We start from the raw sequence: 21,418 nt of genomic DNA, 5'->3' as shown, positions 1-21,418 counted from the left end.
CAGGTACTCAAAATACGTTATCTGCAAGTGGGGAAGAGGTAAAAATTAATCATGTTCTTGTAGCTGCTTGTGGGTATAAAGAAGTGTACAAGTTAGTGAAAGAACCACTGGAATCAGGAGGCAGCCACACAGGGCGCGTGCGAATCCTTTGTCCTTGAAGGTCTGGAGCGATGTCACCAGTTTCTCTGTGACAGCATTGGACCAATCATATGATGATATGTTACTTGCTGGTCCTTCTAGAGCGGCTAAGTAGTCGGGGCTAACGCAATCATATGTCGTTGGGCATAGAAATACTGCTGTTGCAAACATCACGAAAACCCGTTGAAACACGTCTCCTGTCAGCTCTGGGGTTATGAGATCAGTTAACTCTCTGATGTTTGGAGCGTGCCCAGCACACCGAGTTTCAGACTTAACCTGACATTTGAAAGCTTCTGAGCATTTTCTAGGGATAATCTGCCCGCCCAGTGGAATTCCTAAGATCCGGTGCATGGTGTATGAGTTGATAAGGAATCTGTATCCACTAGGCAGTATGAAACACCTGGAAGGGCAATCAAAATAGCGAACAAGCCAACGAACGAAACACCTTGGAAGCTCACGACAGCGCAGATCTAGAAGGTATCCAAAACCAATATCTCTCACAAGCTACTTTTGTGGTTCTGTTAGCTTTTCACAGACAGTAATGAATTTCTGGAAGCTAAGTTTTGTGCTGAACTCTTCTTCGTATTCACCCATTGCAACAGCTCTGTGGACAAAGATAAGAAATGACCTTTAGCAAATGTATTGTTGAACCACATGCTTTTCTGGCAGAAGCTTACATATAAATGCCGAGTCAGCAAAACAGAGACAAATATTTAAGCCGTGATTAAAAATGCAGCTAGAATGAGAGGCACTGATTTCCAAAGAAATTTCAACGACACATGCGACATGCATGATAAAAAACACCTACTTCGAGGCAGCAAGCTGCTTCTTTGTCTTGTACTCCTCAACAAGCTTTTTGTGCGCTGCACGTTTTAACTCGATCCTTAGTCTCTCTGTCTCTAGTTGGTCATGAACCATGAAATCTTGGGTGACAATCTCCGTGTCATCGACAGACTGAGACTGAGACTCCGACAGCTGTGGGGTGGAGTCCATCTCATCGAACTCTACATAAGAGGTCATGAGACGTCATCATTACTAGGTCAGCTATGTAAGACAGTTGTTAGCAGTCCATGTGAGACCATCATCAATAGGGTGGTTAGCTAAGACGGATTCTAACTCTGAGTTAGTAACTGCTGTGCAAAAACGGACGTAACACTACTGGAATCCACTTATTTGCCGTCTGCCACCTCTTTGCCGTCTGCTGGCTGATGGCAAAGAAGGTCTTTGCCGTCAGCCACAAGAAAACAGACGACAAAGATGTGGCTGATGGCAAACGAAGTCTTTGCCATCAGCCAGTTCTTTGCCGTCCGCTAACTGACGGCAAAGAATCTTTGCCGTCCGCTAGCAGACGGCAAAGAGGTGGGTGGGTCCAGTTATTGTTTAACCAACTCAAGCCCACCGGCCCCACCTCTTTGCCGTCCGCAAGCGGACGGCAAAGAAAATTTGCCGACCGTTGGCAGACGGCAAAGAGGCGGCTACGTTAACGGCCGTCCCGCCCCGTCTCTTCTCCCCACTCTCCCATTCGTCCCCACCACACCCGCGCCGCCGCCGCCGACCCCGCCCACACCAGCCCGTGCCGCCACCCCGCCGGCCGCCCCACCGCCCCACACCCCTCCCCTGTGGCGCCCCGACCTCCACCGCACCGCACCCTCGCCGCCTCTTCCGCATCGCCCCGCCCACACCAGCCCGTGCCGCCGTCGCCGACCCCGTCCGGCGTAGCCGGCCTCCCCGCCGCCCCGCACCCCTCCCCAACCTCCATCGCTGCCCCGCCGCTCCTTCCACGTCGGCCAGCCGCGCCGCGGCCGTCCAGTCCCCGTACCGCCGCGCCCGTCCCCGCCCCCGACCCCCGACCAACCGCCGCTGCCGCTGCAGCCGCGGGTCGACCGCCCCCCGAGGAGCGCCGCCCATCGCTGCCCCTCCCCTCCCCATCGCTGCGCCGCCTCGCTGCCGCCCCGTCGCCGCCCCCTCTCCGACCCGTCGCCGCCCCCCACGGTGAGCCCCTACCATTTCTTTTCTGTTTTTTTGTTTTTCTTTTCTGTTTAGATAAGGTTTTTTAGTTTAAGTTTTTTCAGTTTAGAATTAATTAGTTTAGCTTAATTAGTTTAATTAGTTAAGGTTTAATTAGTTTAAATAGTTTAGTTTTAATTAGTTTAGGTTTTTAGTTTAGGTTTAGGTTATATAGTTAGCTAGATTAGATTAATTAGATTGGATTATATTAGACTAGTGTTAGGTTTTAGTTAAATAGTCATAATTAAAGGAAGTGAAAAAAGATGAAAAAAGAAGACGAAAAGTAGAATAAGTAGAAGGGGGAAGAAGAAGAAGAAGAAGAAGAAGAAGAAGAGGAGGAGGAGGAGGAGGTGGAGAAAGAAGAAGAAGAAGAAGAAGAATAAGACGGGGGATGAGAAGAAGTAGAAGAATGAGAAGAAGTAGAAGTAGTAGAAGAATGAGAAGACCCCCTGACCCCCCAACCCCGACACCACACCCCGACACCCGACCCCGACTCCACCCCGACACCCGACCCCCTGACCCCGACACGACATCCCGACCCCGAAACAGCACCCCGGCCCCGACACGGCACCCCGACACCAACACGACACCCCGACCCCCGACACGACACCCCCAACACCCCGACCCCGAGACCCCGACCCCGACCCCGACCCCGACACCCCGACCCCGAGCCTGACCCGACACCGACACGGCACCCCGACCCCGACCCGGCACCCCGACCCGAGACCCCGACCCCGACACGGCACCCCGAGACCGACACGACACCCCGACCCCCGACACCTCCCGAAAAGGTGTTCTTTGGCCTTCCAGAAGCCGACGGGGTCATATATTTGTGAATTATTAGTTAGGTCATATATCTTTCGATTTTGTTATGAAAAACATCATATATAATTGTGTTGATCGGGTAGTTTTAAATGTGCAGTTGTTTCGTCGCTGCGAGGTTTGGTGTTCGACGACCTCGCCGTGCGTTTGACGAGCTCTGCCCCTTCGTTCGTGGGTGAGCACAAATTACATGTCCTCCTCCCCCATTAATTATTTGATCTATTCCGATGAAACTTGATAGCTAGCTATATATGTGTCTTGAATCATCAGTATGCGTAACCAATATGTGTCTCCCGTTCGAAAGCGTCATAGTTATAAATATGCATGCATTTGCATATTTATAACCTTGATTCTTTCGAATTGTCCAACGCTATCCATGGAAAGCCCGAGTATGTTTAGATTGGGTTCGTTTTCCCATATGCTTTGCTCCGGATCCGACGCATAAATTTCGTCAGTGCCTCCCCTGTTGTTCTCCGGGTACACATCCTCTCTGTTTATTGCAGAGACGTGTATCAGGAGAACAGCGGGGAGGTGCTGCCGAAATTTTGCGTAGGATCCGGAGCATAGCCTGGGAAAATGAACCCAATCTAAACATACTCGGGTGGGATTAGGACCTATCATTACCTATTAGAGTGTAGGTTGCATGGACGTAATAAAATTGACAAAGTAGATCAACTGATGAATATATACATGGTGAATTATATATATATATTTGTTGTGTGTCTAGTAGCTCTGAAAGTCAAGATGAGTGATCGTGCGTGGATGTACACCGGTCACACTGGTCAGAACAAATGGAGCACTGAATGGTTCACAAAAACCAAGGGGTTTGTGCGAGCCGCATTTGCAAATGGCCAGAGGAAAACCTGGTGCCCCTGTTTACGGTGCGGCAATTGGGAAAAGAGGACAGAGGCTGAAATGGGCAAACACCTGCAGAAGAGTGGTTTTACGCCCGATTATACGGTGTGGACATTTCATGGTGAGTCTGCCCAATGTGACCGAGCTGAGGTGGATCGTCGTCGCACCGACGAGCATGGTACCGGGATGGAAAACATGGTGCAAGACTTTGATGATGCTCGGGATTCGGACGAGGAGATGGAGGAATCTGCAAAGGCCTTCAATGAAATGTTGGAGTCTTCAAAACGTCCGCTCCATGAGCACACTGAGCTTTGTCAGTTGGATGCCATCTCACAAGTAATGGCTCTGAAGGCTCAGTTCAACTTGGGCAGAGAATGCTACGATGCAATGATGACAGTATTTGGACGCTTTCTACCCAAAGGCCATGTAATGCCTGCAAACCTGTACCAGTCGGACAAAATCCTCCGTGCACTAAAGATGCCCTATGATAAGATACATGCCTGTGAGAAAGGATGTGTCTTGTTTAGGCTTGACTATGCGGACTTGAACTATTGTCCCATTTGCAAGTCTTCCAGGTATGTTGTGGTAGACAACGGTATGGGTGAGAAGACACAGACCAAAATCCCCGTTAGTGTTCTTCGGTATATGCCAATCGTACCAAGACTTCAACGTCTTTTCATGGTCGAAGAGACGGCCAGACAGATGACATGGCACAAAACGGGCAAAAGAACCGAACTAGATGCAGATGGGAATCTGATGATTGTACACACATCGGATGGTGTTGCGTGGAAATTTTTTGATGAATTACATGGTGACAAAGCTGCAGATCCGAGGCATCCTCGAGTCAGCATCAGCACGGATGGGTTCAGTGTGTTTGGTATGACGGCAGCCCAATACAGTTGTTGGCCCGTATTTGTCTTTCCACTCAATCTCCCCCCCGGACAGATTATGCAAAGAAAGAACATTTTCCTGACGTTGATAATTCCAGGGCCCAACTATCCGGGGAAAAATATGAATGTGTACATGCAACCGCTTAAGGACGAATTGCAAGAAGCCTGGGATAATGGGTTCAAGACATACGATGCCTATAGCAAACGGAACTTCATAATGCGTGTCTGGTACATGTACTCGACGCATGACTTGCCGGCGTATGCGCTATTCGTTGGCTGGTGTGTGCATGGAAGGTTCCCGTGCCCCACATGCAAGGGAGCTCTTGAGTTTTGTTGGCTTCAGGCCGGTTGCAAGTTTTCTTGCTTCGACATGCATAGATAGTTCCTGAATCCTCGCCATAAGTTCAGGAAAGACAGGAAGAACTTCATCAGAGGTAGAGTTGTCAAAAACTCTGCACCACCTGCATTGACAGGCCAACAGACCCTGGATCAGTTAAACGCTCTCGAGCCAGATCCAGAGCGTCCAGGGTACTTCAAGGGGTATAATTCTAAGCACGCCTGGACTCACAAAACATGCTTATGGGATCTGCCTTACTTCAAAGACCTCCTTTGCCCACACAACATCGACGTGATGCACACTGAGAAGAATATCGCCGAGGCACTTTTTGGTACATTGTTCGGCATAGATGGGAAGTCAAAGGATAATACTAAGGCTAGAGTCGATCTGGAGGCGCTATGTGATAGGCCGTTACAAAACATGAAAGAACCGAAAGGAAAGCAGAACTAGACGAAGCCAAAGGCATGGTTCAATCTTGGAAGGCCAGCTATGAGGGAAATTATCTTGTGGGTGAAAATGCAGTTGATGTTCCCCGATGGGTATGCAGCGAATCTACAGAGGGGAGCCAGTCTTGATAAATTGAAGATATTTGGTCTCAAGAGTCATGATTGGCACATATGGATTGAGCGGGTAATGCCGGTGATGTTGCGTGGCTTCATCCCTGAGGATGAATGGCTAGTACTGGCAGAACTCAGCTATTTCTTCCGTGTTCTTTGTGCGAAAGAACTATCGCCTGGCGTGCTAGAAGAAATGGAAGAGTTGGCGCCGGAGTTGATATGCAAGTTAGAGAAGATCTTTCCACCGGGCTTCTTTAATCCAATGCAACATTTGATTTTGCATCTCCCGACCGAGGCAAGATTGGGGGGGCCCGTGCAAAATCGTTGGTGCTACCCAACTGAGAGGATGCAGAAGACGCTTCGACAAAAATGTAAAAATAAACGTAGAATTGAAGCATCGATGGCTGAGGCATTCATCACTGAGGAGGCGGCAAACTTCGTGACAGCACACTACGAAGCCAAAAATCATCATTTGCATAATCCGAAGCCTCGGTACAATGCTGACGACCCTAAAAAGGGTGGATCCAACCTCAGCCTATTCAAAGGGAATCTCGCACCAGCCAGTGTTTCAAATCCAGTATCTTTGGATAACGAACAATGGCAGACCATTTCGTTGTATATCTTCAACAACCTGATAGAAGTGCGGCCGTACATCGAGTAAGTTCTCGGTACATAGTTTCGCAACTTCTATTTCCTTTGAACTGCTCTTATTCCTGGATATTTCATACAGTCGATACGTTGCCTTATTCTCATATGGAGCGGTGATCCAAAAGGATTCTGTCGAAGAGTATGAGCTTCTCGCAAAGCAAGGAGGCGGCTATCCCGGTTTCATCTCTTGGTTCAAACAAACGGTAATTTCTATTAGACTTGTAGGCTAATTTGTAGGCGGCTATCCCGGTTTCATTCGCTAATTTGTGTGTAATGCAACAATCCTTTCATATTAAACTTGTAGGCTAATTCAGAGTCTATGGACGCCGAATTGAGACAAGTCGCTAATGGTTTTGACTATAAGGTCCGTTCATTTGACAAATACGACATCAACGGGTATCGCTTCCGTACCTATGGCAAAGAGCTATCTATGGCCGACCGAAAGTCTACAAATTGTTGTGTATCTGCTATCGGCGAAGGAGGTACCGAGTATTATGGGAGAGTTGAAGCGATTTATGAACTTCTATTCTATGGTGAAAACCCACCGAATGTCGTAGTCTTCAAATGTTATTGGTTTCAGCCGAAGGAGACTAGAAGGACTCATGAACATATAGGGCTAGTTGAAATCAACCAAAGCACCCATTTAGATGTTGCTGATGTCTATATTACGGCTCAACAGGCGACCCAAGTATTCTATCTACCGTGGGCCTGCCAAACTAATCCAAATCTGAAAGGTTGGGATGTCGTTTATGAAGTGCCGCCACGTGCTAGACTATCTCCCCCAAAGGAAGAGGATTATGAAACTCACATTAACCCAGACACATATGAAGGAGAATTCTTCCAAGAGACACGTCTTTCCAAAAAGCGTTTCAAGAACCGCTATACTTCACCCCCAAAACATTGAAGTAGACAGCGACAGTGAATCCGACATCACCCCAGAGGAGGAACAAGAAGAGCCGGAACAAGAAGAGGTTACTGCTGCGGATGACCTGTCATTGCTTGACCGATTACGTCAAGGTGGCCTTCCACATGTTGATGCCACTTAACCCTATGAGCCCGTCACTGATTATAGTGATGATGATGATTATGCATTTATTCATGATACTGATCGAGATTATTAGTAGTGTCAGGTATTAAATTTTTTAATGTTGTACTTGATGATGATACACTTAAGTGATACACATATTATTATTCATGTCGGTCTTTTTTTTATGTTGTACTAATTTCGTTTACTGTTTGTCATGGCAGGTGTTGAAAGATGGTGGGCGCTGGTCGGGAGCGCGCCAAGGCCCCTTCTTCGTCGGTGCGTGGTCTGAGGTATTCGATTCCAGACGCACCTCTCCGCTGAGCGTTGCTGGACAGTATGTCCACACCGCCAGGCCCTTCTTCGTCGACCGCGGTGCCCAGCAGGGGACGAGGTAGGAAGAGAGGAGGTGGGGCACGTGGTCGCGGGAGAGGAGGTAGGGTGACTGCTACGGCGCCTTCCTCGCCGCCACCCCCAGCTGTTTCACCCGATCACGTGACTGCTAGGGTGGACTCGTCCGAGGAGGAGGCTACACAGACTCCGGTCCACGAGCCTCCGGTCCACGGGTCTTGGGCCCACGAGCCTCGGGTCGACTGGCCTTCGGCCCACGAGACCCCGGAGGAGCACACGTCCGGATGGGGTACCTGGCCGGATCAGCCCGAGGAGCCGAGTGGCCATGCTGATGATGGCGGGGAGCCGACTGATCTTGAGGAGGAGGGGGGCACCGTCTACCAGCGTGGTGCTACACGGCTCCCGTCCGTGCCGGCGACCCGCGAGCAGAGGTGGTTGATTTTCCCTGATGGGGAGAGATACGTAAGTGCATTTAATATTTTTGTACCTTCTGCATTCACGTTTCTTCAAATAACTAATGCGTTGGCCTTGTCATGCTGCAGGGGTTGGGACCACCATCATAGTGTCCGCCGGCCCAACTCCGTCCTTGGAGTTCTTTGCCGGCAAAACTTCCCGGGGTCTGTCACGTTGCCTGGTGAGGGTCGGCTTCCAGAGCTTGGATTGAGCTGGGAGCACTACGTGGCTGCCCTGGCCCCGCCGGATGTCATTATCGATGGTGTCGTGTGCGACACGAGGGTAGACATGGTGATCAGGACGTTCTGGGTAATTTCTCCTTTACACATTTAAAAATCTTCAACTAGCTAGTTATTAATTGTACTAATCAATATTGTCTCATTTGATTGCAGACATTCTACAGGTGTGAGGAGGGATACGAGGAGGACGCGGCAAATGTTATCCAGAACGTCTGCAAGCGCCTACTCCAGAACTTACGGCACGAGGCTCGGGTGCAGGCTGTTCGAGACTACTACGCCTTGCGTGGTATCAAGAAGACCAAGCCGGCGTGCCGCGATAAGTTCCTGAGTAAGGAGCAGTACATGAAGGTAATTCTTAAGGCCTTCTACTTAAGTTCCTTCATTTAGTAATTCTTAGCCGTAGCGCTCAAGTTTCTATTTGCTAACTTAGGCGCCTCCGAGATGGTGTGCGGATCGGATGGATTGTTGGGAGGTGTTGGTCGATGAGTGGTGCTCAAAAGAATGGCTAGCCCTCCACAACGAGGCCAAGGACAAACGTGCCCAAATGGAAGGTGTGCCACACCATCAAGGCAGCTCCAACTTATATCAGTTCGGGCGCAACTGGGTATGTGGTTTGCTTCATGATTCATGCAATTCATTCATCATGCTAGCTTGAGCCCTTTAATTACTAATTTTCATTGTTTCTCTCTTTCAGGCACGCTACAATAAGGCGGATAAGGTGCCAGAGGTGTACGACCTGTATGCCATGGCCCACACTGCCTCTTTCAAGAAAGTCAAGGCTTTCTCTCAGTCTGACCTCGATGATGCAAACAACTTCACCAACATCTCCTCCCACAACAAGCTTGTGAGATATAGAGATGAGGGGAAGGCGAGGAAAGGGGAGGACTTTAACCCGAGCCAAGGTCCCATCGATCCAGAGCTGGTGATGATATCTGGTGGCGGGAGGTCCCATGGCTCCATAGCCATTGGAGATGGACTTATCCGTTGTCCTAGCACTCTCCCGGAGATCAAGGCGCGCCAGTCGAGCTCCGCTCCTGAGATAAGGCCTCGTGAACGGCCAGTGCAACTCGCCATCAAGGTTAGTGATACGTACTCAGTTATCTTTCTCCATTACATTGTGTGCGCTTCCATCAATGATTACAAATGGTCATGTGAGTGGTGTTGCAGGCTGCTATACAGACTGAGAGAGATAGAACGGAGAAACTTCTGGCGGAGGCGGCGGAGAGGCAGCGGGAGATGGAGGAGAGGACGAGGAAGATGATGGAGGAGGAGAGGGCACGGAATGACATGCAGGCAAGGGCCATGTACGAGCTCCTTGTGGTAAGTTTCTTCTGCAGATTACTTGCTAGTCTTAACATTTGAGTCTCATTACTAACTAGTATGACTCTGTTGTGAAAACCAAATGTGCAGTCTGTGTGCGAGAAGTCCGGTCAGCCCGCTCCACCGATGCCAGTGATTGCTCCTGGGAGCACGGTGAGTTTAATTTGAATGGACATTACTTGCTAGTCTTAACATTTGAGTGTCATAATGCTAACGAGACATTGGAAATGATCTTTGGTGCAGCTTAACTCCAGAAACGCATCGCACGATCCTTCTCCAGGTAGCGGCACTAGCCACCCCGCTCCTACACCTCCCTGATCACACTAAGTTTCTCTAGTGTTTTGCTTAACAAATGCATAAAGACCTAGACTTAGCTTTATTTCCTCCAATATGCTTACCATAATGACCTAGAGTTAGCTTCTTTTCCTCCAAAATGACCCATTTTACCTAGGTTAGCTTATAAATGATGCAGTTCATCCAAGTTAGCTCAAAAGTGACCCATTTTACCTAGATTAGCTCCTAAATGATCCATTTTACCTACGTTAGCTTTAAAATGGCCCATTTCACCTAGGTTAACTCCAAAATGACCCATCTTACCTAGGTTATCTCATAAACGATCCATTTCAACTAATTTAGCTCATAAATGATCCATTTGACCTAAGTGAGCTAAAAAACAATCCATTTCACCTAAATTAGCTCTTAAATGATCCATTTCACCTAAGTTAGCTCAAAAAGATTCATTTCAACTAAATTAGCTCATAAATGATCCATTTCAACAAAGTTAGCTCAAAAAGATCCATTTCAACTAAATTAGCTCATAAATGATCCATTTCAACAAAGTTAGCTCAAAAACGATCCATTTCAACTAAGTTAGCTCATAAATGATCCATTTGACCTAAGTGAGCTAAAAAATGATCCATTTCACCTTAGTTACCTCAAAAACGATCCATTTGACCTTAGTTAGCTCATAAACGACCCATTTCAACTTAGTTAGCTCATATATGATCCATTTCACGTAAGTTAGCCCATAAATAACATACTCTTCTTGTTCTAGTCTTCTTCTTGTTCTAGTCACCTATTTATAACTTTCTTATTTTTCATTTTGCAGATTTCATTCACTTGACGAAAGCTTGCATAGATGGAGTGCTCCTTATCCCTTTCTCTGTTTCTTTTGTATCGCTGAACTATGCATGTATCTTGGTAGTTGGATGAACTATGCTATGTATGATGGAACTTGGTAGTTGGATGGAACATATGTGATGGAACTATGTATGATGGAACTCTGCATGTTGGATATCTATGTGATGGAACTATGTCATATACATCATATATATCTTATATGTTTGCTGTGAAATATATTTGTATATGTCATATATATTTGTGATGAAAATTGTTGGATTTAATAAAAAACAGAAAAAAGAGCCAATATGCAGGCTCTTTGCCATCTGCCACCGACGGCAACGGGCTCTTTGCCGTCTGCCACCGACGGCAAAGAGGCCACGTGGCATCTAGCTGTGCTTCCTGGGAGCTGACCCATTTAGTCAATTTGCCTACAGTGGCAGACGGCAAAGAGTAAAAGAGTTTGCCGTCAGCGGCAGACGGCAAAGGCCTGCCATGTGGTGACGTGTAGATGACATCATACGGTGGACGGCAAAGACACTAGAAAATTTGCCGTCCGCTGGCGGACGGCAAAGGCCTGCCGTTATCCACTTAACGGACTGAGAGCACAAGTTTTGCCGTCCGCTCTCTTTGTCGTCCGCCGCAGACGGCAAAGGGCCTTTGCCGTCAGCCGCCAGGAAGCAGACGGCAAAGCAGCTGTTTACCGTAGCCTACTTTGCCGGAGCCTTTTGCCGTCCGCCGTTCGTGCCTTTGCCGTCCGCCGTGGCAGACGGCAAAATAGCTGTTTCCTGTAGTGTAAGTCCTTTGGATCTCTTCTATAGATTGCGGATCTATAAAAATAATTTTACATGTGTCCTCATGTTAGGGATCAGAATAGTGAATTTTGACTGCAGTTTCATTGAGCTCTACAACTAATATAATCTGTGGTCACGAGAGTGCTTAAGTTTTGCATGGCTAGAGATATAACTCAACTTAGCAAAACCACGGCGCAAGCATGCAGTTGGCATGATTAAAGTGAGGTCAGCTGAGTCCTAATTTTAAATCCATAACCCTTCTGCTGTTAAGACGGCGCAACAGTTTGAGCACGGACCAGCTGAAGATAATTGGATCCGGAACCGATATTCAAATCGCGCCCCACCTGCTGTGTTGCGCACATGCGGTGTGTACGCAGCCCGCGGAATTGCTAGCACCAGTAATTTATTTTGTTCAAACGTTGAATCGGTGGCATAATCATGGTGAGGATGCAATGGATTACCTGAACAGGAGATCCATGGCGAGTGAGATGAAGGAGGCCGATAATTTTTCGGTGACGAGCGAACTCTGCGGAGGGATCAGGATTGGCTTTCCTTTGGAGAGCCAGAATATGCCTCGCCTGTCGCCACCGATGCTAGATGGAGAGAGATCTGGAACTCATCTGTGGACGGCCCCACAAGTTAGTCAAATACTTGGAGGAACTATTTGAGAGCCCGCATGTCAGTATGAGTTTGAAGTCCACGTACCACATTTTCTCACCCCAGATGGAGGTACTCCTCGTAGGACTCATATAAGGCCGACCCCACAAGTTAGTGAGAGACTTAGAGGAATTAGTAACTGAGAGCCCACTTGTCAGTGTCGTCGACAGTCAAGTGACTTTCGTTAGGTTTCATGGTTATCTTTGTGTTAAGTGTTGCACAAGCAAATTAGCATCAGAGGATCTCACTTTGGTTGAGGTTGTAGTTTAATTAAAAATTAATATATGTATATATTTATATATGTCACTTATATAGAACTAAAAATATATCTCTCTTGCGTTGTAAGTGTAAAAGGTTAGTAAGAAAGATTGAGATCGACTTCGAAATGTTTCAACACTGATACTGCAGGTTTATAACCTTTATATTTATTTCGTCTCTTTTTCGGGCAGATGTTCAGGAGTGCGTCATCTAGTCAGGACAACAGGGACGGTCGGTCTTTGAACGACATCAGCAAGGATTATGGGAGGCAGGTAATAGTAAGGCAGTTGAACATTAGTGTTTGGTCTTTTATTTCTGGGACGTTTGCTGTCAACAACAACAAAAATGATTTATATATCCTGGATGAATGATGTAATATCTATTTATCCTGTGCATCTACTCTGCAGTTGAGTATAGAAAGGTGGAAGAAAAAAATTACTAGAAAACGAGAAGAAGATCAAGGATGCAGATGCTGCCAAACACGCACATGCCATGCGGGCTGGAATAATTGGAGTCAAGAGTGAGATACAAGTTCTTGGCAAACGTCCCAACCAGGAGCATGGTGTGCAACAGACACCTGCGAAGAGGAGCATTCTAAGCAGCAGAGACTCCACTAAGCAGATTGTGCAGGTAACGGCGAAAACTTGAAACGCTGGTTTTAACGTACGTGGAAGTTTTACTCGCACATGCCTCTAATTATTTTTTGGTTTGAAGACACAGATGCCCACAAAGGCGCAGAGTGGGCGTTGTGACGGCCCAGCGTTTGTAGGCGGTCATAATGAAGAGGTACAGGGTAACAGAATTTCCTTTGATGCAAGCAGAAGGATCATTGGCAACAAAAGCATTGGTGTTCAAGGATTCGGTACGGTTTGCACAAGCAAGAAGAGCCCAACGACAAAATCCAACATAGGAGCAATAAACTCTACCATACAGCAATACAGGTGACAGCATATACAAACGTCCAACAACATTTAAAGCAAATGTATATTTTTTTGTGAGCAATTTTTTCTTTGTTTTCGTCTGCTATATTTAAATTGTAGTATCTTCCACACGCAGGTGTACGAACAAGGAAGCAAGTATCGTGGTAGTCCACGGATCGATGAAAACATAAGGCAAGGTCCTTTGAAAGGATCACCTGTGGCGTTCAACACGAGGGGTCCTTCCAAAGGATCTCCGATGGCATTCAGAATCGTCAGCGAAATCACCAATGCACGGAGGTTGTCGCCAAGTTTTGCTGGACAAGAGAGGCATGGGAAAACAAAGGTGACGTCGGAACTATGCTTTTTCAATTCAACACACAAACAGTTTTATGGAAGAACAGGGTAAAGTGCAAAACAGGAGGATGGCTGTATCTGCAGTTGTTCTTTTGTATACGATGTTGTTGTGCCTCTCCGGTTATGGTGTAAACAGAAGCACATCTGTGCCTCTTTGTGCAGATGTGTGTGTAGCATGGTCACATTCGTGCTGCTGGGTGTAATGTGAACAGTGCATCTGGTGTACCGCTTATACTCAGTGAAGAGGCACGGGTCTGGTTTTGGTATACCAGATGAGCCCTGATGAGTCATATAAATCTTTTGTTTAGAAATTAAAAAAATGCATATGCTGCTCTGGACATCTAATTCTGTTTCGTGCCATGTGTTCAGGATTTGGCGGAGGGGATAACAGATGAGGCAAAGAAATATCATAGTTCTCCATCCATTTCGAAGGAAACGCAACGTTCACAGCAGCAAGTATCGTACAGCGCTAGCACGGATTGCATGGTAGAAGCAGCACAATCCCTTGGTTGCATGAGTGCCGGAGAAACAGGTAGCAGCATTGCACAATGCAACAGTGGAGAGGCAGACTCATTTATGGATTTGACCGTGCCATGCAGAAACGACGCTGCTGCGTGTGACAAACAACAGAGCAGCAGCAGCTCTGCTGTAAGTGGACCTGTGGTTGGCGATGAAACTGATGTCGTCAGAAGTGAATGCGATCAGACGAACGAAGACACGGTAGACAGAATCATAATGGCGCCGCCGACCATTGTAGAGAAAGAAATGGACGACATGTTTAAAGAAGGCATATACCCAACGATTCAGGAGGTCACCGAAGCGGTCGAACCAGAAGGTGGTATGGTATTCGGATCTTTGGATGAGTGCATTTTCTTTTTCTAAAGATATGCTAGAAAGGCTGGCTTTGCTGCCAAGCGATCAACGAGCAGAAGATCGACATATGATCAGCAACTTGACAAGCAGGTGTTTCAGTGCACCAAGGATGGGCAGAATAAAACAACTGAGAGACATGTTAAGGAGAGAAGGAACAACTGCTTGATCCGGACAAGCTGCCCACTCCAAATAACAGCCAAGAGGGATACAGATAGGAGGAAATGGTATCTGAAGAACGTGCGTCTAGAGCACAACCACCAGCTTCACCCATCTGATTGGATGCTGAAGTTCATGAGATGCTATAAGAAGATTACACCTCAGGAGAAATTCTTTATACAAGTGCTGCAGAAGGCGAGGTTAGAACCAAGGAAGGTTATGCGGATTTTTACTGCCATGGGGAAACCGAGGCGAGAAATTATGTTCGACACGATTGACATAAGCAACATTGCATGCCGGGATAGGGCTGCAGAGCGCGGCACTGATATCGCAGACACCATGAAACTGTTTGCCGATATGCAGAGGCGGAGGCCGGGATTCCACCATGTGGAAGAGACAGAGAACAATGTAGTGCGCAGCCTGTTCTGGACAGACTCCTTGTGTAAGATGAATTATGATCTATATGGAGATTTCGTGTCTTTTGACACGACATTCTCTACGAATATATATGGCTTGCCATTTGCACCAATTATAGGTGTCGACAACCATGGGTCGACCGTCCTGTTTGGAGTAGGTCTTTTGAAGGATGAGAAAATAGGGTCATTCAAGTGGCTCCTAAGCATGTTTGTCGAGGCAATGGGAGGTAAAGAGCCGAAATACATAATAACAGACCAGGACCAGGCGATGAAGACTGCAATAGAGGAAGCTCTTCCGAGAACGAGGCACAAGTTCTGCTGGTGGCATATTAGGAACAACCAGAAGGAAAATAATGCAGCAGTGTTTGCGCAACACCCAGGGATGTCTGATGATTTATTTCGAATCGTCAAAAACTCACTAGATCAAGACGAGTTTGATCGTGCCTGGAAAGAAGCCATTTCTATGCACAAGGTGGAAGGCAACAAACACCTGAACATGCTATGGGAACTCCGAAATTTTTGCGTGCCGGCCTACTTCAAGGACTGCTTCTATCCTTTCTCGTCAACAACCACTCGCAGTGAGAGCACGAATTCAATGTGGAAGAATTACGTCGACCACAAGGACACTATAAAAAGGTTTGTTGATGCGTATCACATGATTCAGCAAAATTGCCTCGCCACTCTTGACAAGAAAAGACACCGAACAGAAGAGAAGGCACCATCACTAGAGACGGGTTTTCCGATTGAAAGACAAGCAAGTCAAGTATACACAAATGAAATTTTTAGGAAATTCCAGATGGAGCTATGGAACCGGACTTACTTCAAGTGCTCTGACCTGACAAAGGGGAGGGCGTATTTTTTTAAAAAGATTACTGAGCCTGGAGAAAAAGTGTGGAAACCATATCCGGGCGAGGAATTTGACAAGTCTGAGTTCAGGGTAGATGTGGATGAGCAAAAAGAAATATACAGTTGCAGCTGCAAGAAAATGAGTAGGGATGGCATTCAGTGCTGCCATGTGCTTAAGGTGATGGACCAAACAGGCATGATCAATCAACTTCCAAAATCCTTTGTCATCCCCAGATGGACCAGGAATCTATCAGAGAGTCTGAAAGTTCTGTCTACAAGTCAAGGTGATAGCATGACCGCACAAGACGATGAAACTATGAGATTCTTCCTCGCTTACGCTGAGTTGTCGGATATCCGTTCAAATGCTTGCAGAAAAGAGAAGGCATACAGTGTGCTTCGTGAGTGTATGGTAGATATGAAAATAAAAGTCATGGCGGCACTTGCCGAGGAACCAGACACATGCATTCTTGCCAAAACTCTCAAGAACCCTCCCATGAGTGGCTCAAAGGGCACGAAAAAAGGAGATCAAATCAAAGCTGGTTCTGAGAAGAAAGGAAAAGGCAACAAAGCTGCATCCAAGTGCGGCCGTTGTAGAGTAAAGGGTCATAGGAAAACAAACTGCCTGGATAACCCAGAAGTCCAGGAGAGGATGTGGATTGAAGAGGAGAAGAGGAAATCGCAGGAGGAGAAGAGGGCAAGGTCAATGAAATGGCCGACAACACCGACAACACCATCGAGGACATCAAACGGCTCAGGACAATGCACTCCAAGCCCAGGAGGAAGACGTCATACGCCAGCAACTCCAACGACCCCACTGACAGCAGGGAGCATTCACCAAAGTCTTGCATCTATGCCAGAATCGAACATCACACAAGCCAGGCACACAGAATGCGTGCAGGGAAGCCCGGGACAAGGCACGGAATCTGCACAGTCCATTTTCAGAAAGGAAAGGTCTGAGTGGAGACTTTTTGGTACGGGAGAACTGTACGAATAGAAAAATTAAAAGGTAATAATGCAGCTTAAACAGGACGTAAGCAAAAGAATAGTGGCGACCGCAATCTTTCGCTTTGTTTTTATGTATGAATATTAATTTTACAGGTAAATAGGTTGAATAGCTACGCAGAAAGGTGGGGTTGCACAAGGGTCGAGAAGGAAGAATGGATCGCTGAACATTCAAAAACAAGGCCGCACGTGGAGCGATGAAATAGCAAGCAATTGGTGGGGAGGGCGGGCGGGTGTCGATTGTTTATTTTCTTGTGTTGTGGGTATAAGAACGGCTTGTAAGTTAATTTGCTGCAGAAACAAAACAAATTTAAATAAGAACGCCTTTTGCTTCTTTATGTATTTTTTACTCAGCGGAGAAAAATATCAAAGGCATAGGTTTCCTTGTTATTTTCCGCAGCCGCGTCGGTTTCTGAACGTGGATGTTGTAAGCATACAAGCATGCTTCTCTGCTGCGTGACAGAGAGATAAAAATAACCTAAGGCCACAGGCAGCCACGGCCATGCCACCGGTGAGTGTTCAACCGTGACTCTCATGGTTGCATGGTCACGCCCGCCGTTATGGAACGAAAACATTTTTAAGCACAGAATCTGGGTCGTGCTTCTGGGGCTGCATAACTGTGGCTTTCGTGGTAACGGTGCCTCGCCTGTTCTTACACATGTTCTTCTGTTATGAATGCATGTCTGTAAGTAATTTAAATAACCGTGCTTGCGATGCGTGTCCAACCGTGCCTCATGTGCCTTCACGCTGTGCTTCTGTCATGCAAAGATTTCAAACAGAACGGGTCACGGTTGTGTTTGTTTTTCTGTTTCACAAATGGATATAGGGCCTGGCAGTAGGTTCATGACGTTTGCTGTGAGAGAATCACGTCTTTACATGCTACGAAAGCACATGGAATCACGGTCGTGCCTGTGTGGCATGTAGAACAGTGTGTCTCATTCTTGAAAAGTCGTGCTTCTGCCATCACTTCACTTACTTGGTTTTGTCCGCGTTTTAGCAGAATCATCTGCAAAGCAGAGGCAGGGCCTTGAATCTTCTAGTGACTTAATTGTCAACGTGCCCGTGGAAAATTTTGCCGCTTGCAGAGGGAAGATGACTGTACAACCGTGCTTCCTGCGTCGAACAGATTCACAAAGACAGGCACGCTTTGTGAATGTGTGCGGTAAATAATTAAATCATGGAGGGGCACGCCCGTGCCTGGTCTGCAAGTACAACAGTGCATCTCGTACCATCAAAGCCGTGGCTCTATTTGATGCTTCAAGCAACCACCTAGCATTGACTTGTTACTACTTTTGAGTTTTCAGTGACCCAGTCGATCTGTCATGATCAGGACTTCTAGTTACTGTGTGTGTTCTACTATAAGTTTGAGTCTAATGTTGTATGCCTGTTGTTAAGTTCTATTATTAGTTAATACCACTTTTTATGCATCTCTCTATATGTGTGCGCATATATAATGATTCATTTCTGATGATGTTAATTAATATGCCTCCTCGTGCCTCTTGTATCTGTAAGACTGTGCGTTTGTTATCACTGCACGGCACTTCCTCTGTGTATGTCTGTTACCCTGTGGTGAACGTTTGGGTGGAAACATGCTGCACACAGCCTAGAACATAGCGTCCTGTAGAACCACGACAGTGTTGTTTCTGCAAATAGAGACGTGCTTGTGCTTTGTTTAAAAGTGTGCCCGTGCTTCATTGTGAAACAATGAAATATAGATAGCCACGAATGTCCACGCCTTTTATATCGAAATAATATACGGAACATCAAGAAAGATGTGTGACACAACTCAATAGGGAACCGTGTCCATAGGGAGTTCACGTCCGTGCTCTTAAATACAAGGAAATAAGATTTTAAATACAGCGTCCCTCACATAGGCCATTGCGTGCCTCTGTGGGCTAAACGCCCCTGCGTCTCCGTCTGATAGAGTCACAGGCTAGCGTGACTATGTAATACCACCGACCATGCCTTTGAGCGCTTCATGCTCGTCCCTGTGACCCGAAACACTTAAACAAAGAAAGGTAGGAATGTCCACGCCTTCATGTGTGCACAAGACATGACTCTAGTTGGTACAAACAACCTTGGCTGCAGAGACTTCACGCCCGTGCTTTTCAAAACAGCGCCTCTCGAATTGGCCATTACATTAATGTTCACATCTGTACCCATAAACTTGACCCAGGAAACCAAAACACGTTTGTTATGAAAGTTACTGACTACGAGGTGACGCAAGACAAAATAAGAAACTTTTTAGTCCACTGCTTAATTGCTTCAGATATAGCGATCAGGGTCGCTGGGCGCGAAGTTCCTTGACCTCTTTTATCATAACGTATGTCTCCAGCGTGAGCTTGTCGTACTCAAGTTTGAGCTTCACCTTCGTCTTCTCATCCAGAAGATCATACAACCTCGTGGATATCTCCACGATCTTCAAGAGGTGAGCTTCCGTAGCCTCCCACCGGTTCTTCACCTGGACAAAAGAGAAGGTGTCAGATTGATGGCAGGACGCACTATCATCAACTTAGGATGAAGTTCACCACAATGATCCATGTTTCACAACTAATCCGGGTAGCCGAAAGAAAGAAAAAATGAATGAAACAGAAGCAGAGTGAACTTACAGATGAGGAAGCCTGGCCAGACGAGATTTCCTCCTGCGTCAGGACACGGCTCTCTGGAGTAGTGTCATCCTGCACAGCCATGGCGGAGAGTGTCAGGATAGAGAACAGCAAGAGGAGTGGATGGCCTGGAGGCGGATAAAAGGATGAAGGGGGTGTGGCTAGGGTTTCGAGATTCCGTCTGGCTTATTCACGTTTCACAACTAAATCAAGTAGCCGAAAGAAAGAAAAAAGGAAAGAAGCGGAAGCAGAGTGAACTTACAGATGAGGAACCCTCGCCATCCTTGATCCCCTCCAGTGTCTGGGCACGGGGTTCTGCAGTAGTGTCCTCCTGCGCAGCCATGGCGGAGAGGGTCAGGATGGAGAGCAGCAAGAGGAATGGATAGCCTGGCGGCAGGCAGAGGGGGGAAGAGGGTGTGGCTAGGGTTTCGAGACCCCGTCCTGCTTAAATAGCCGGAGCCTGGCCTCGGTCTACGAGCCAGAGCGGCGTCACCGGAGGAGACGCCCGTCGGACCCTTGGGTTTCTGGAGCGGTGCCACGTGGCGTTCACACCCGGATGCGAGGAGACACCCGTCGAAACATTGGGTTTCCACAATTAATGCACGAACGTGACTCCACGTAAAACACAAGCATGCCTCCCTGAGCATCTTGACCGTGCCACTCCTGGTGATAGATCAACGGATGCATTTGGAGCACAAAAAGACACGAAGGTGCCCTCTGACCTGAAACACTGACACACTTGGCGGTTCGTGCATTTGAGTTAAAATCTCACAACGAAAACAATTGTAATATGGACAGTCGCCCGATTCTATTAGGTTTTCGTAATAATCGCACAATCGTGACTCCGGGTAAGAATAAACCATGCCTCTCCACCGACTCATTCTGAATACAATTAGAAAACCTCTGTGCGTGACTCTATGTAATTAGAAAACCTTTGAGGGCTGTATGCCCGTGCTTGTGACCCTTGACACTGAAACACAGATAGCCACGAACGTCGAGTCCGAAGCTATAGGCCGTGGCTCAGGAATGTGAGGAAAATCATTGGCCTGGGACGGAATGTGCACCTGATGGGGGGCTGGGGGTTGTCGAACTTAATCAAAACGTGGTTTTCCCGTGTGTCCCGTGCACACCACTAAAGCTACATAAGTTGTTCTTTGAAAAAAACTATATAAGTTGTTCGTTTCGGTTCTTCTTACACGAGCTGGGTTTATTTTTTGCAAAAAGATCAGATTTATTATAAAGATTCCCCACAAAGCCGCCTGATTGTGCGACGTTGCCGATGTCATTTGCTGCTAGCAATGGGGGTGATTATGGGGGTGTTACTGAAACACCTGCCCACCCGAAGTGCGAAAGGTTCGATCGTGTGTGTGCGTGTGGAAGGACCATTCAAAGATGCTGCATTAAATTCAGAAGAGATGATTCCAGTAATACACTACCATGTTGTTCCATCGGCGTCCTCCTTGGATGCACCAAACGATCGATCGACGTCCTCCTCCGGGGAGGATCGCTGGGAGCAAATAAAATAATAAGTTGGAACTGTCGGGGTCTCTTGGGAACCCCGAAAATTCTTTTGCTTCTGGACATCCAGAGGTGACATAATCCAGATGCGTTTTTTCTGTCTGAAACGCATTTGGATGAGGATAGGGCAGAGAACTTGAGAAGGAAAACGAGGATGGATTACAAAATCGTTGCGCCAAGCCTTGATGGAAGGAAAGATGGTTTGCTTTTAGTCTGGAAGAAGGAGGTGAGAATCTACTCCCGGACTACCACTTTTCG

The 21,418-nt window shown here is 47.1% G+C and overlaps 2 protein-coding genes across 2 annotated transcripts; both read left to right on the top strand.

Moving 5' to 3' along the window:
- Positions 1 to 11,401: 11,401 nt before the first annotated feature.
- On the top strand, positions 11,402 to 17,889 carry LOC141041505 (protein FAR1-RELATED SEQUENCE 5-like). Its single transcript, XM_073507778.1, has one exon. It carries the CDS (start codon positions 14,896 to 14,898, stop codon positions 17,026 to 17,028), a length of 2,133 nt encoding a protein of 710 aa, XP_073363879.1. The 5' UTR covers positions 11,402 to 14,895; the 3' UTR covers positions 17,029 to 17,889.
- On the top strand, positions 12,007 to 14,625 carry LOC141040679 (uncharacterized). The gene is made up of 5 exons (XM_073506794.1): positions 12,007 to 12,192; positions 12,661 to 12,741; positions 12,887 to 13,099; positions 13,526 to 13,732; positions 14,113 to 14,625. The coding sequence occupies exons 1-5, from the start codon at positions 12,007 to 12,009 to the stop codon at positions 14,623 to 14,625; spliced, it is 1,200 nt and encodes a 399-aa protein (XP_073362895.1).
- Positions 17,890 to 21,418: the final 3,529 nt, after the last annotated feature.

The sequence above is a fragment of the Aegilops tauschii genome, chromosome 2 (genome assembly GCF_002575655.3).
Source record: "Aegilops tauschii subsp. strangulata cultivar AL8/78 chromosome 2, Aet v6.0, whole genome shotgun sequence".
Classification (NCBI taxonomy): Eukaryota; Viridiplantae; Streptophyta; class Magnoliopsida; order Poales; family Poaceae; genus Aegilops; species Aegilops tauschii.
This window is presented reverse-complemented; position numbering and strand designations above follow the sequence as displayed.